General features: G+C 35.8%; 1 protein-coding gene across 8 annotated transcripts in view; it reads right to left on the bottom strand.

The window, feature by feature from the left end:
* Window positions 1-15,644, bottom strand: part of ROBO1 (roundabout guidance receptor 1) — a 688,445-nt gene that overhangs the window by 112,305 nt on the left and 560,496 nt on the right. For all 8 annotated transcript variants that reach the window (XM_015880144.2, XM_015880189.2, XM_015880164.2 and 5 more), the window contains one exon: window positions 3,602-3,759. In XM_015880144.2, the coding sequence (XP_015735630.1) occupies window positions 3,602-3,759 (158 nt within the window). The remainder of the gene's footprint in view (window positions 1-3,601; window positions 3,760-15,644) is intronic.

Genomic DNA, 15,644 nt, shown 5'->3' with positions numbered 1-15,644 from the left:
ATATCTCAGCTCCAGGTCCTAGTACAGATGAAATATCTTAGCACTGAAAAATCATATCTTATTTTTAAATCGTTTACAATGAGAAATGAAAGATACTTAATGGGCATAAATGAAGTATTCCTTTTTGGCTGTGTGTAGTAGTGGAGATTCTTGGTTCCACAGTGATCCCAAGAGAGAAATTACCCTGATGAGAACAGAATCTCACTAATTCGGCTCTGGCTTCATGATAACTATTTTTCAATTCAACAAATTAAGTTCAAGATAAGCATTTGCTTCACATGCAAGACTATCATTTTTCCTTCTTTTGCAACTTACATAGAGGCACTAGCCATATCAAAATAAGCTTCCATAATGTGGTATGAAAGATACACATCAGAAAAATCACATTTAGCTACGCTGCACTGATAAATCAGGTTATGGATAACATATTCAAGGGCAAAGAGAAACAAATTTTGGATGATGATTCTTTATCAGATTCACCCGGTGGACATGTGTAAAATTAACAGCCTTTACTGAGTACAACTTGAAGTAAAAAAGAGCAGTACTGGGAGAGCTGTGCTTTAAGGTAATGTCTCTTTCTATAGTCTAACACAGGAATCTGTGCCCAGACCCATACTTTCATTTCATAATTGTTCCACTCACTACTGCTTATAACCTGAAATACATATAAATTTATTTCTTTTCATAGCACATATATTTGCCCTACAAATGGACCAAAAATATGCAAAAAGCACTTTGATTTTTATTATCTCACCTACATAAACATATCAATTTCCTTAACCCCATCAGGACAAAATAATATTTTCTTTTTACTGCATTCCAAAGGAAGCTGTGCCTTAACTTGGATCTTATTTAACTGCTATTTATCTAAATCTCTAGCTCCAAGATCTCTGTCAGGAACCTAGCTACCGTCTTTGTTTCTCCAGGACCCTTACCATCCTGCCTGTAAAGCCCAGTTTTGCTGACACAAAGATGAACAGTGCCATTTCAGATGAGAAAGAAGCCTTTCCTACATTAAAAGAAAGGTTGCAGCATGGACACATTTTTGAAGAAAGTACAGATATGAATTAGAAAAGAGGTGCCATACATCACCCGCTGTACCTAAAAAGTATAATCTAAATGATTATTTTAAATCCCTTTTCAGACAAAAATGCGTGAATATTAAATGCTTTAAACAGCTCTACACATCTCTTAAAATGACACTGATTCAACAATCAACAAACCTTAAGAATGAAAGCAGATAGAAATCCTTTAAAAGTGGTGCCACAATAAGCATTTTCACTGACTGTGGCTGTTATTATATATACATATTAAACACAAAAACATACATTTTCACATTTCCTGATCTGGCAATTCCATAGCTTAAAAAAATGGAAGGTAATGCCTGCAAGCCACATTACCTAAAATTTATTCTTATTGATGTCACTGAGAGCTTTAACATAAATTTTAATTATTTTTGGAGTTAACTTTAAATATATATATCTAAATAAAAATAATTTTGCAAAAAGAAAAATAAGGTTGATCTACCTCATATAAAAAAGAAGTCTATCCAAAATCTGCCACATTCATTCTTTCTTCAATTTTTGAATTAATTCTTTATGTTTCTGTTTTTAAAAACAAATCGAAATAACTCAAAAGAGATAAGAAAAATTGAGCAATTCTAAGGCAGTTTTCAAAATTAATACTTCTTGCCCATCTGTCTTTTAGCACATTCTCTATTCCAGGTCCCATTCTCCTATTGTCTCCCAGGCCCTTGCAAGGTAATACAGATGGTCACAGCAAAGCTGTTGAGAGGTACAGCTGAATGCACATTTGTCCGCTTGGGAAGATCTTGCTGCAGCTGTAAGTCAATGTAAATCTGCATTACAATGTTAGCTTCACCCTCTTGCCTGTGAGAAAGAAGCCATGATATTCAAAGTGCTGTTTAAGAAATTGCCAGGTATATAGGACATAAAATAATGAAGTTGTTGAATTAGCTGTCTCAGTACCACTATTTTACACCTCTGAACACAAATATTCATTTCAGCACAAGAAATGTGTATTTCTACTCCTACATCAAAACTCATTTTCATTTGTTTGGTTTTTGAAAGCCAAAATTGGTAACACAACATAACTCCACAAAATGTCTTCATGAGTGAATATTAGGTAGGTGAATATTATATAAAACAACCAGAAAAGAAAACCAAACTGAGCGGCTGTATTCCACCATAAGCACAGTTTTCATAAATACAGGTGGTGTTGCCAATCAGTGACAGCTGCCTTTGTTCTGGGTATGTCTTTGTTCTGACAGCTGGAAGAAGAGCAGTTTTAATGTATAACAAAGGGAATGTGCTGAATAGGGAACACCTGAAATTCCATCAGGAGACTACAGCAATAGAAAACGTGACTTTAAAAAGCACTTCCTGAAGAAAAAGCAGCACTGAAATCTTCTCCTTATCACAGATCAATTGACTTGTCACAGTAGGAAGGAAATTTGAAAAGGAAATTGCAAGTTCTTTTTAAGCATGACTGGAGGAATTACATTAATAGCCAGCAATCAGTATAGGTTCTACAGGGCACTTAAAAATTTAAATGTATGCATATGCTAGACATTCAGAATGCCCAAGCTTTGTCTTGTTAGCAAAAAGCAAACAAAGCAACAGGCAATTTAAATTTCCCCAAAAGCTAAACTTTTACTCAGCTTGTTACTGTTTAAAGTGTTCTTCCATTAAAAATTTCCCTCATTTGAACATATCATTGAGGTATATAAATCGTATATGCTTCCAATCGTTTTATACTAAAAATCCTTGAAGTACCACCAAGATCCTACATAGTATGTAAATTCACATGACAGTTTCTTACCATATGGAAAGATGTTTTGGATCACCAAGTTGCCAGCACACAAATGACTTCTGAACTCAGCTTTTCCTTATAATTTCTGTGAGTCACTTATGCTCACTAACTTATTGTTTTACTTAGCAAAAATTAGGAGTGATAATTATGTGATTTGAGAAGCTGCTTTTTACATAATCTTGAGTAACTGTACACTATTTAGCAAGCTACAGCTACAAATGAACATCACAACACTTTCATTGGAAAAATAGCTTAATTTGAGAGGACAGGATAAGGCATCATCTCTGTAAAAATTATCCCAAAAGCTTTCTTATCCTCTCTAATATAACATACAGCTCTTTTGCACAGTTTCTTTTCAAAGCAATTGCAAAAAAAAGTCTCACCTAGCACTTCCTCTTTCTACTAAAGAAGGTAGATAGAGGTTACAGAAGTTTTAAGTGTATGAACAAGAAGAAAATTACAGAACAACGACAAACATAATGAATTGAACATTCTTATATATGTATAAGCTTATAAATTCTTTAAGGAAGAGAAGAACCCAAGATTTGTGTGGTCGTTTTTAACAAACAAATGCACAGTGTACGATGAAGTAGTATGAGAGACTAGAGAATACATTCCAAGCTGAACACACCTAACTTTGCCTTTTAGGCAAGAAAGGACTAAACCTGGAAAGTGTATCATGGCTGGACACCCACATGCTCAAGAGATGAATAGTTTTAGATTAGCTGACTTTACCCATCGAGTTACACAATACCCTTCTTATACTTACTGTAATTCTCTCATCTTTGTCATCTAGAGGAGTCCCATCTTTTTTCCATGATATAGTGGGTTCTGGGTGACCTCTTGGGGGCTGACATTCCATCACAGCAGGTTCGCCTACAGCTACCATGACATCCGATGGATTTTGTCTGAAGTCATCCCGTAGAACTGAAAGAATGAAGGAAATAAGGTAAAAAAATTACCCAGCAGTACACCAACTAGACAGCAAAATGTTTTGGTTCTTAGTGCTTCCTGTTGTCATTTTTATTTATACTACTGAAGAGCTCAGTTCATGAATTTCATCCACCATCCGAGGACTGTCTCTAGTGCCACCAAATTATAACAGAGAAAAACCACATACAACTGCCTCTGACAGAGGAAAAAGGCTGACACAGACATAAGATTGACTGCCTGCAGGGAACAGCTGCCTCACTTTTACCTGACATAGTTTCTGCCTCATGAGAAAATACTTATCACATCTGAAGAAGAAAAAATGTTTTCTGCTCAGTTAGACAGTTAGTCAAAGGTTTAGGGTTAAAAAGTGCACCCTAAATTTATGGCTAGCTGAATATCCTAGCTACTTTCTAGTTTTTAGGAGACACTATAAGTGGGCAAACATTTTTACAATTTGGTTTCTGTCTTTTAGAGAAAACAAATCAAAACAACAAAACAATAATTGTTTCCTGATACATGGGAGTCATCCTTCAGTCTGATCCAGGACCACATCCTTATTTGGAAGGACTCAGTCTTTTAACAGAGGGAAACATTTTTTATTTTGGCTTCATTACTAAAATTTGCTCTTTCTTCTCATTTGGCCAAGCCTAGGCAACCCATGCTCTATGCACTCATTTACTATGAATGTTGTCAATATCTGTGGGATTATTTTTCTTCTTAGGAGAAGAACAAAAATCATACTGTGTTCATCAGACCATTACATCAAGACCCAGTTTAACAGAATAATGGTATTCCTAAGCCTTGCCAACTAAGTGACAACAGGTTTAATCTAAAAATAAATGACTCAAATTATAACAAATATAACAGTCTAGACCTCTCCACTACTGTTACTCCATCCACCCTGAACAAAGGACATAGTAAGAAAAATATTACATTACTACCAAAAGACTCCTATGATTTTGACAAAACTATCCATCACTCCTGCTATCCACATCGATTTTGTGTTAACACTGTACAGTGCAGAGAATCTGTAGCAAAGAATATGTCCCCTGAGCCACTGACCACAGACATTTGGGCATACATTACTGAAGACTGACTTGGTTGTTAGTGATGCATCTAAGCTGCTGTGGTTTAACTGAGCAGGTGGCTCAGCACTAAGCAGTCTTTCACCCAATTACTCCCTTCACAGTGAGAAGGGAAAGAGAATTAAAAGATTTATTTATTTATTTATTTTTTAAAGCAGAAATTGGGGGTTGAGATAAAACTAATTACTAAGACAGAGAAAAGGAAAAAGATAATAGTTATGACTATCAACATATCAACACACATGCATATGCATGTATATAACAGGTGATGCACAAGCAATTGCTCATCATGGGATGTCCTGCTACCTCCTTGGTGAGTGGAAGAGAGCAAGATGAACTCCCACTCCCTTCAAAACTCCTTCCAAATGATATTACATGATATGGAATATTCCTTTGGCCACTTGAAATCAGCTGTCCTAATTCTGTCCCCTCCCAGCTCCTTAGATTGAACTGCTGGGTTCTTTGTTCTGTAAAACATTGCTTAGCAGAAACTATTAACAGTGCTGTGTTATCAACACTGTTTTTCCCCAGAACCAAAATATCACACCAGACATTCTGAAGAAAACAATTCCATCCCAGCTGAAACTATGTCTTACTGGAATGTTTGTGTGCTTATAGAGGTAGAGGTATGGCCTTGTCATCAAACTGTTTCTCCCTTAAAGGTCTTCCATGCCATATAGATCCTGTAAAAGGGTCTAAGGGCCAATGGGCCACATAACTTAGAAGAGAGGGAAATCTCACACCTACTTTCTGCAGTGCTAAATAATCTAAAATGAAGCTGAAGCACACAAAGGAATAATAGTTCTTTGAGTCTGCTTGGGGAGATTTTTGGCAAATAATGCTGTCAGGAGGACTATTTTAATTATTAAGTTCCTCAAATATGCCTATCTTATGCCCTCATACCCCATAATTCCATGGCTATAATCACAGGTATATGTGTATAGCTTGATTAATCACAAAATATACAACAGTTCAAGACTGGTAACAGAAATGTGGGTGGGAACCAAAAGCAATTAATACCAAATATTATACCACTGTTCTAGAAACAGGATATAATTTCTGGATGCAGTAAAAAACACTTTCGCACCACGAAGACAGAAGTATGCTGTAAATTCATCATTTGAAGTCAGCAATCCTCTTCCATTCTGAAGCACTCAGACTTCAGAAGCTTCAATCTAAAAATTAAACTTTTTAATGTCCTGGAACTAGAAGATACTTATGCCCTTCAAGGGGGTAGTCAGGGATAAAACAGATCCACCATTTTAACAGTACAAAGTAATACAGAAGAAGTTATGAGAAAATTAGGTTGGATGAGACCTCCTTGCTGTTTGATGAACATGTTATGTTGTCTCAAATAGATCTGGCCAAGAAACATCATTTATAAACAAATACTCAAAACAAAACAAAACAAAACAAAATGAAGCTTTTGTTTGGTGTGCAGAAACATGAGAAAGCATGCTCCACTTAAGAACAAAGCATCTCTCCCTACAAAAAGGAAGTAACATGGATATTTTCTTTCCGGGGATTAGAAAACACTGATGATGTTTTCAGCAACAATAACAACAAACCTGATCCAGGTTACCTTTAGATGAAATATGTTTTCAGAAAGGGAGTTTTTTTTTTTTTTTTTTTTTTTTAAATCTCCAAAGTAAAAAACATAAAAGAAATTGAAACTGAAATTGCATCAAGTTACTCAATACCAAATGCCCAGTTTCCAATAACTAAACACAGAAGTACAAGGTTTATTTGCTACACAACAGTTTTATTCCAACTCAGTAAAAGGGTTGGCTTAACTGCGGGTAAGAAACTATTCTTGTTGAGGATTGCATCACCCAGATAAACTTAAGAGAAATATAAATATAAGTGACCTTATTACTTTTTTTTTTTTTTTTGGTCGTTGTTGTTTGTTTGTTTGCTTTAAATAATCAAGTGATCTCAAGGAACCTTAGTGCTTTTCAAGTCTGAGAGACCTCATAAATCTCAAAGGGAATCCTATCAGATAGCTCCTCAGATGGCTTTTAGCACCTTTAAAGCAACAAAGAAGTCCAGTACTTGCATAACAAAAACGAATTACTTCAGTAATTTCTGCACTTGTTTTTCTTAGATCAGGTTTACAACCGTAGTACCTTGCCTGTAAAGGAATACCTTTCACAAATTAACGAACCCATAAAAGAATGCTTTAGGAGAACATCAAAGGTCCAGGCCATATACACAGGGAAATATGTATATTTTTTCCACTTAACCATGATTTTCTTTTGGCTCTAACATTACATAAAAAAATGCTAACCAAATGTAATCTACTAGAGATTACTCCACAGACAGTTATTTTTGCAGCTGTAAAGTAGATATTAGCTGTTTTTTTGTGGTACTCTTTTTGTTTTTCCCCCACATATTTGTTATTTTATTTTCCTCAGGCCTTGGCAATCTTACATAAGTTATAAATTTCCCTCACTAACTGCAAAAAATAATCATCATCATTTTTTTCTCTTCAGAGTCAAGTTCACTGTAAGCTGAGAATATATTTCCTTTCAAAGATACACTAGAAGTGTAGTTTGTAATCCAGTACAGCATATGCTTTCAGTGGCGGAAAGGCCAAATTGCACCACATACATGTTTTTCTACATGCAGTTGGATTGAAAGCAGGTAAAAGTATGGCTGTGGCTTTGTTTTTCCTATTTAATGTAAAATCTTCATATACAAAAATCCACATTTCTGACACCATGGGTAAGGTTTTCTAACATTTTACCATTTTACTCCCTTTCTTTCTTTTTTATGTATTTATTTATATATTTATTTTCCCTGATATAGAAAACTGTAAGTATGACCACAGCACAGCTAGGACAAGGCAATGAGCCTTGCAAAGCTGAATGACTTTGTGATCTTGTCGTGTGAACTCTGTGCTTGTGCAGAAACACTTTCATGCTCTGCTTGCAGAATTAATCAGGTTGAAGAGAAACTTTTGTAACTTCACATAAAAGTCAACAACTCATACAGCTATTTAAAACCTTGTACTATTCAATCAATAAAGCAATTACACTTTCCCTAGAGGATCCTTCCCAGAGCAGAAAGGAACTAGCAATCACTTGAGGATATATTTTTATTGACAAGCAACATGAGTAGAGGCATTATTTTTAGTACAAACCATAAACAGTGTTTTTCAAAATGCAGTATCCAGTGTTTTGTGTTTTTTTTTTTTTTACTTAAGTTTTTCTTTGGTTTCTAAGAAAAAGAGTTTGGAGTCATTACTGGGTGAAACAGTAACTGTATTTCAAGGTTTTACTTCAAAGAAAATTTTCTAAACTGTCAGCAATTGGAATAGAAACTCTATGAAGGCAGGGAAAGAAATGTGTATTTTCTATTTATAAACAGCTACATGTCACTTGTACTACTACTCACTAATACCTATACAACTATTATTGAAAGTTCCAAACCATGCTGTTAGCACCCAGATGGCCACAGTTTTCCTACTGCACTGGCTATATTTTTCACACCTTGGTCACTGGGTGCCTGTCATAATATTATGAGAGAAAGCACTGTGTTCTGGGGAATTTACCCAAACATCAATGGGATTTTTTCTTCTCTTGTAATGGACCTCAGTAAGAAGCATACCTATATATCTAGTATATAATCTTGACTTGATATGCACAATAATAATAATAATAATAATAATAATAAAATAAAATCCATATGACATGTTTGTAGCTCAATGCTTGGTTGATTATTGCTTTGCATATACTCACTGTAAGTATTTAATGAATGCTATTGTTGAATTTCATCATCAAATAACTGTGATCTATTTCAAAGACAACAAAGAAAAACATAAAAATACACAAGAAAAAGAAACCAGCCAGATTTCTCTAGTCAGTAAGTGGAAAAGAAAAAGAGCATTTCTAAGCAATATGCTAATTCCCAGTACATACCAGGGACACATACTCCTTTACAGAGGTATAATTTAAGAACTTCAGATAAGAAAATCTACTGAAAAATTTTACTATAGGTCTATAGTAGTCAGACTGGCTAGACACTTCATACTGGTTGCAGTTCAAAGAAATACATCTAAATATATTTAGCATTCCTAATCAACCAAATTATTACAGCCTTGGTCACCTGATGAATACAGGAAGAGAGGGAAATGTAGATGTTTGGGGTGCACTTACATATCAGATTAAGGAAACCTTAATCCATTCTTACTGTTCTACTGTGATCATCCAGATGTGTTTTCTGCTAACTCTCCTGCACTGTCACTGCCAAACTACGCAACCTCACCAGGCTGGTTGTTGGACATGTGATCAGAGAACACTGAGATGGTATTTCTCACTAAAATATAATAAAAGGGTTACCAACAGTTATCACTCCTTCAGCATGAAGATCATTTACATGTTTCTTTGCATGGTGGACCGTGCCTCAAAAATGGGGTAAAAGACTGGGAAAGTGAAATAAGTAGAAGGAATGATCATTCCTTGCATTGCTTCAGAAAATAACCAGACCTCAACTATCTTCAGCATTACCCTAAACTATACCAACTTTTCTAAAGACTGCTGGTATGAAATTTATATTGATGTCAAAATATTATTTTTAATACATTTATTCCAGCAATAGGAAAGCATTTTTGCACCTCAGTTAAAAAATAATATGAACTACATTTATTCAGATTTAAGACCACTGTGTTACCAGAGAGTATTTTAGACCCTATTAAACTCTCTACAAATGTTATCAAGAAAATTTGATCATTTAGAAGTGAGCAACATTATTTTCTGAAGACAATTATTTAAATTATTTTCCCTTCTGAAGACATTAAAAAACAGATAGTAATCCCTTGATTTTATCTCCATTGTACAGCCATTAAAATGGAATAGTAGACGCATGGCTATAGTCAGAAAACACTACTATGATCATCTTACAACAACACTCACATAAAACAAACAATTATTTTATGCAGTAATTGTATAAACCACTAAGATACTGAATGTTTTTAAAGATGTCTACCCTCTTATAAAGACTCTGACAGGCAGGGAGTCACTTCCTTTCACAGCCTGGCCAGTTCTTTCATCTTTCATTTTCTCTTCCCATCAGATTCCTACCTTGAAGCGTTTTGACCTCAGCTACTGGATCCTATTACACCTTTGTCACTTGGACTAAAAAGCCTTCTGAAGGCAAGCAGATAGCAATCAGTTCACTATCTAGATCTCTAACCTTCCTTACGCCTCCTCTGAACTTCAAAACTACTGAAACACTGCACCTCACAGTTGAACACTCTCACACAGTCAGCTCTTCCTATGAGACAGGACTTCCTCGAATCAGGTAGAGAATTCACTTTAAATAGGTTTCCAGATATAAGAGACTGCTCGTACTAAAGAGACTGATCATAACTGATGATCATCACTTAACATCATGACAGTACTGACCAATTCTGAATCTTGAGCCATGCATCTATGACAACAGACTCAAAGCTTTCATGCAGCATTGTCGAGCTCTGCTTTGAACTCTGTCATTTTGTAAACCTTGCTAAACCCTGAATTATTTTAAGATCAAGTGATGGTATTTTTTTGTGCTTAGTATTCAATTGTATTTATATGCATAAGTGCTGATAACATCACCCATAATCTTTCTAATGGAGATAACAGCACCTCTTTGTCCTCAAAACAGAGATATCCAAAATCACTGTTCCTCCAAGTACTGAGCTGTTTTAAAATATATAACTTCTTTTTTTTTTTTTGAGATCCCAGTAAAGTAGGAAATACAGCCTTGTACCTATAAGCTATATCATGATGTGCAATCTGAATCTTACAATGCATGCTACCAATAATTGAAGAAATGTGAGAAGTAAACAACAATATAGACTTGAATAAATGAAAATAAATTAATACATGTATTGAAGACTGAATGATGCACGTAGAATCACTTCAATAATTACTGGAAGAGAAGTTCAAGAAACTCTCGTTCCGTGTGCTTAGTATAGCAAAGCAGAATTTCAGGCAAAGGCAATTTGCTTTTTTTTTCATTGAAAATGCAAATCCAGTAAAGACTTTACTGAATCCAGTAAAAAAAAGTAAATTCTGTTGTAGGAATGATAACAAATTAACAGTATCAGGGAGGGGTATTAAGTTCCTGAAAGAACACATTATAAAGTTATAGAATTTAGAATTAACATTATTAGTAATGTCTGGCTAATGACACCAGTAAGGATCACCGGCGATTGCCACAATCAGGAAACACAGAAAGGTTTTTTGATACCAATCCAATGCACAACCAGCTGAGTTATACACAGGTGTTGGATCTATGAAATAGCAACAACCTCCCCAGAGACTTGAAAGCTTGATCACATTTTAAAAATATTTACAAAATGCTCTTTCAGTCACAGTAACCTTTAAGATGTTTTAGAATGTATTCTCTCCAAAGAGCAATGTTTTTGACTGATAGTTTTTTTAATACAGAACCATAAAAACGGCATCTTAATATACACTGAAGGTTAATAGCTACTTTCTCCAGAAAAAGTGTCACTCCCCATTATATTCAGCAATACAAGCTAGCAGATGTAACACCTGCATGCTTCTAATCCATTAATGCAGAAAGAAATCGTGGAGTTCTTCACCTACTGGATCACATATTTTTAAAGGTGCTGATGACAAATACAACAGTGAATCAAGCAAAATGCTACACTGCATAAGTATTTAAATGTTGAGGTGTTTGGCAAAAGACATACCAAATGCAGATGTTTGAATATATTATATTTACAGCCTTTTATTTTTTTCATTCAGTCTTTTCAACTCATTGGTTGAAAATTATAGATGGCGGTTATAAAAATGTAGGAAAAAAACACCCCACAATTACTATGATTTTATTTCAATAGTTGGAGACGTGGACTTAAGTGTTGCCACTGGGCAAGATAGATATCATCCTGTACCAGCACCTCTGCACGTGAATAGGAAAGAGTAAACTAAGTGGATGATGAATTGGGTATCAGTTAAATGGCCAAATCTGAGAAGTCACATAAACAGTAACTTTAACTCCTGTGAGATGAGAAAGTGACAACCTAAGAGAACACACTGTAGCACTGGGAATCCTAATTAAACACTGAAGTATCTGCAGTGCCTCAGGCATCCGGCTCTGAGAATATCCCTTAGGTTGATCAAAAACTGAAAATAGATATGGAGAATGGACCTAATTATTAACTTGATTGTGTACAAAATGTGATTCATCTCACAATCTTCCACATATTATGATCTAGAATAAGTCATTTACTATCTTTAATTCAGAATTTATCTCGTGGAAGAACAGATTCATTTGTACAGATTGCTGAGACAGGTCCCCTTTACACGTGCTAAATAATTAGGTTTTGTTTTGTTTTGTTTTTCATAATTTGAATCATTTTCGTAACAGATAATATTTTTATCATGACTAACAGCAGATTTCCAAACTCATGGATATAAACCAATGGGTTTTAGACACAGTTCACATAAGAACTGTCTTTGGGAGATCACAGCTTAGATTTTCCTGGGCAAAGAGTAGTTTACATCTCTAAATATGGGTATATTCTGTAAATAAAGCTTTTCTGCTGTGTACACCAACTCAAGGTTCTAATATCTAGTCTGAATGGTTAGCACCAGCTTTCCTCTAAAGCATACTATAAAAAAAGGAAGAATTAGATTAACAGGTTGAACTGAGACCTTTCTTGGCTCTGCAAATGAGAGCATAGAGAGGTAAACTAAAAGAGATATCAAGACCAAAAGATGAGGAAGAAAGGCTGAGAAGACTAGCATCCTGGTGAGTGTTTTTTGTTTTCTTTTTCTTTTTTTTTTTTTTTTTTTTAATGACACCAGGCTGTACAGTACAGTCAGCACACCAGAGGGGCAGGATGCCATCCAGAGGGACCCAGACAGCCTTGAGCAGTAGGCCCATGAGAACCTCAAGAGGTTCAACAAATCCAAATGCAAGGTCTTGCACCTGGGTCGAGGGTAACCCCACTACCAATTCAAGCTGGGGGAGGAAAGGACTGAGCTCAGCCAGTCCAGTACCCAGGGCTGCATCAAAAGAAGAGTGACCAGCAGGTCAAGGGAGGTGATCCTGACCATCTGCTCTGCCCTGGGGAGGCCTCACCTGGAGTACTGCATCCAGATGTGGAGTCCTCAGTACAAGAGAGACACATGTCTTTTGAAGTACTTCCAGAGGAGGGCCATAAAAATTATGGAAGAGATCGAACACCTCTCCCATGAGGACAGGCTGAGAGAAGTGGGGCTGTTCAGCCTGGAAAAGAGAAGGCTGCAAAGAGACCTGATAGTGGCCTTTCAGTATCTAAAGGGGAGCTACAGGAAAGAGAGGACAGACTCCTTTAGCAGGGTCTGTGGTGACAGAACAATGTGAAATGGTTTCAAGCTCAAAGAGGATAGATATAGGTTAAATTTAAGGAAAACATATTTTACAGTGAGGGTGATGAGGCACTGGAACAGTTTGCTCAGTGACATGGCTGATGTCCAGGCCTGAAGGTGAGGCTGGATAAAGCCCCAAGCAATCAGATTCAGCTGTGCATGTCCCTGTTCATTGCAGGGGAGTTGGACTAGACAGCCTTCAGAGGTCCTTTCCAACTCTAAGGGTTCTATGATTCTGTTATTTATGATTCCAATGAGAAAAATAAAGGAACACAGGTGACAAGGACAACAAGGTAGCAAGCAGTGAGAAAACTGTGAGAAGCAGTTTTCAGTGAGAGCTTAAAGCTCTGATATATGCCACGGGTCAATTGAACCAGAGTGCGATTGATTGAAAAGGTGGTGCTGCCACAACTATGCTGGCTTGAGATTTGAGAAAGTGTCTCTCTTCCCATGGTTTCTAAGCTGGAAAATCCCTGTCTAAGCAGACACACCACAAACAAAGTTCTTTGGAAAGGCTCTGTTTCCATGAAAAGAATCCCATTATGCTGTTAAAGCTGTTGAAAAAAAAAAAAAAAAAAAAAAAAAAGCTATATCTTAATTATATAGTAGGATTTTATTACTTATACTCCACATGCCCAAATGCATGCATGTGTCATTCTTACAGTAAAATTATCCTGTTTCTTCACCTTCCAAAACATTTCAATGGACAGCAGTGAGAGCTGGTACACTTTTTCAAAATTGCATTTGGGCCAAATATGATATACTTTTCAAATTATGATCTCCTTAATTGTACTGATTTTAAAAAACATTCCAGGAAAACACCTATGGGAAATATGGCAGGCAGCCTTACACAGAAGTCACAGAGAAATATGGTCTTCATCTATTTCAATTAACTGCCTTGAGTTGGATCCCGAAGGTACAGAAAAATGTTTGCTTTCTCTCAGACATATTCTAAGATACGATTCATACTGCTTCCTAAATAAAGAAGCATTGCTCAATAGCATATACTCATGATTTTTATTGTTCAAAATTCGAAAAATCTCCAGATGTATCTTCATGAATTACACTGACAGGTCCTCATTTAGGCAAAGATCTGAAGGCTTCAAACTCCACCTAGAGCTTTATAACAAATAGTCACGTCTACAACAATGAAAAATGGTAATGGAGATCACAAAATTTCCCAAGATGGAACTCTGAACTTCATCTCTTGGAAATTAATACACTACAGCAAAAGACAAGAAAACAATGCAGAAAAGCACCTCTACTCTTATTTTGGCTTCAGTTCCTATGAGACAGTCAAAGGCAGCATGCCAATTGATCAGTATGTCAGCATTTAATGTGCAATAAATGCTACTGAGCAAAAATCAGATAAACATTGCCTGTTTAGCAGAGTATGCCTTAAAACTGTCAGGAAGGAGGGCATGAAGTTTTGGATCACCCTATGTGGTGAAACAGCAGCCAGAAGTCTAACTAGGACTTAACAAAAAGAAACAGAGGGCAATGCTCAGCATGAACACACACACATAAAGACAACCAGATTTCATTAACACAGATTTTCATTTTGATTAAATGTTTCCTTTTATATTGGGTCACATTCGTTGTTTTCATCCCTGTGTTTTCATTAATATTTTAACAGAGATGGAACATTAAGTTGCGTAACTTCAGTGTTCTAGCTAAAGATAACATCTTTAATAACAGCTACAAAAAGGGAGCTGGCATGCATTGCTACCCAACTGCATAACACTGCAAGGCACAGTGGGCTGCTGTGGTCATTGTGGCATGTGATACAATGCATCAGTTCATAATAACATGCAAAAGTAAAGCGCATGATTGTGACATTTTCTTAGCCTTCATTAGAAAAATGAAAATAGTAAATTATCAGTAACTTCCTCCCCCCCCTTCCCTCACTAACCACTGACATTTTTGTTCATTGGTTGATTTGTTTTCCTTGTTTAGGCCATTTCTAACACCTAATAATGAAACTTGAGAAATTTCAGAATTCCTGATCAAAATTCAGCTGAGGTACAATTAGCAGAAGTTCCTATGCTTGATTTTCTTAGCCATTACGAATCTGAATGGTGGATTATTACGATGCACTCTAGAAAAACCCATCAACATTGGTAATTCATTTCCCACCAGTCCCAAGCAGCCCATATATTTTGGTTCATTTCTTAGTAAACCATAACACTACATGTTTTCATTAAGATAAAAGGATGAAAAGCAAATATGATACAGTGTGAGACTGAGATTAATTCACTAATCTGCGAACTCTCGATATAATTAAATTTTCAGTCAGTAGAGTGGACTAGTTCTTCTTTGTACACTTAAGCACAAAAAGTTCTGTATGCATACTAAGCTTGAAAAACATTACAAGACTCTACCTAATCAATAGATGCATAAAAATAGAATTCATACATTTTTAAGGACA

This window comes from Coturnix japonica, chromosome 1 (assembly GCF_001577835.2).
Source record: "Coturnix japonica isolate 7356 chromosome 1, Coturnix japonica 2.1, whole genome shotgun sequence".
Classification (NCBI taxonomy): Eukaryota; Metazoa; Chordata; class Aves; order Galliformes; family Phasianidae; genus Coturnix; species Coturnix japonica.
This window is presented reverse-complemented; position numbering and strand designations above follow the sequence as displayed.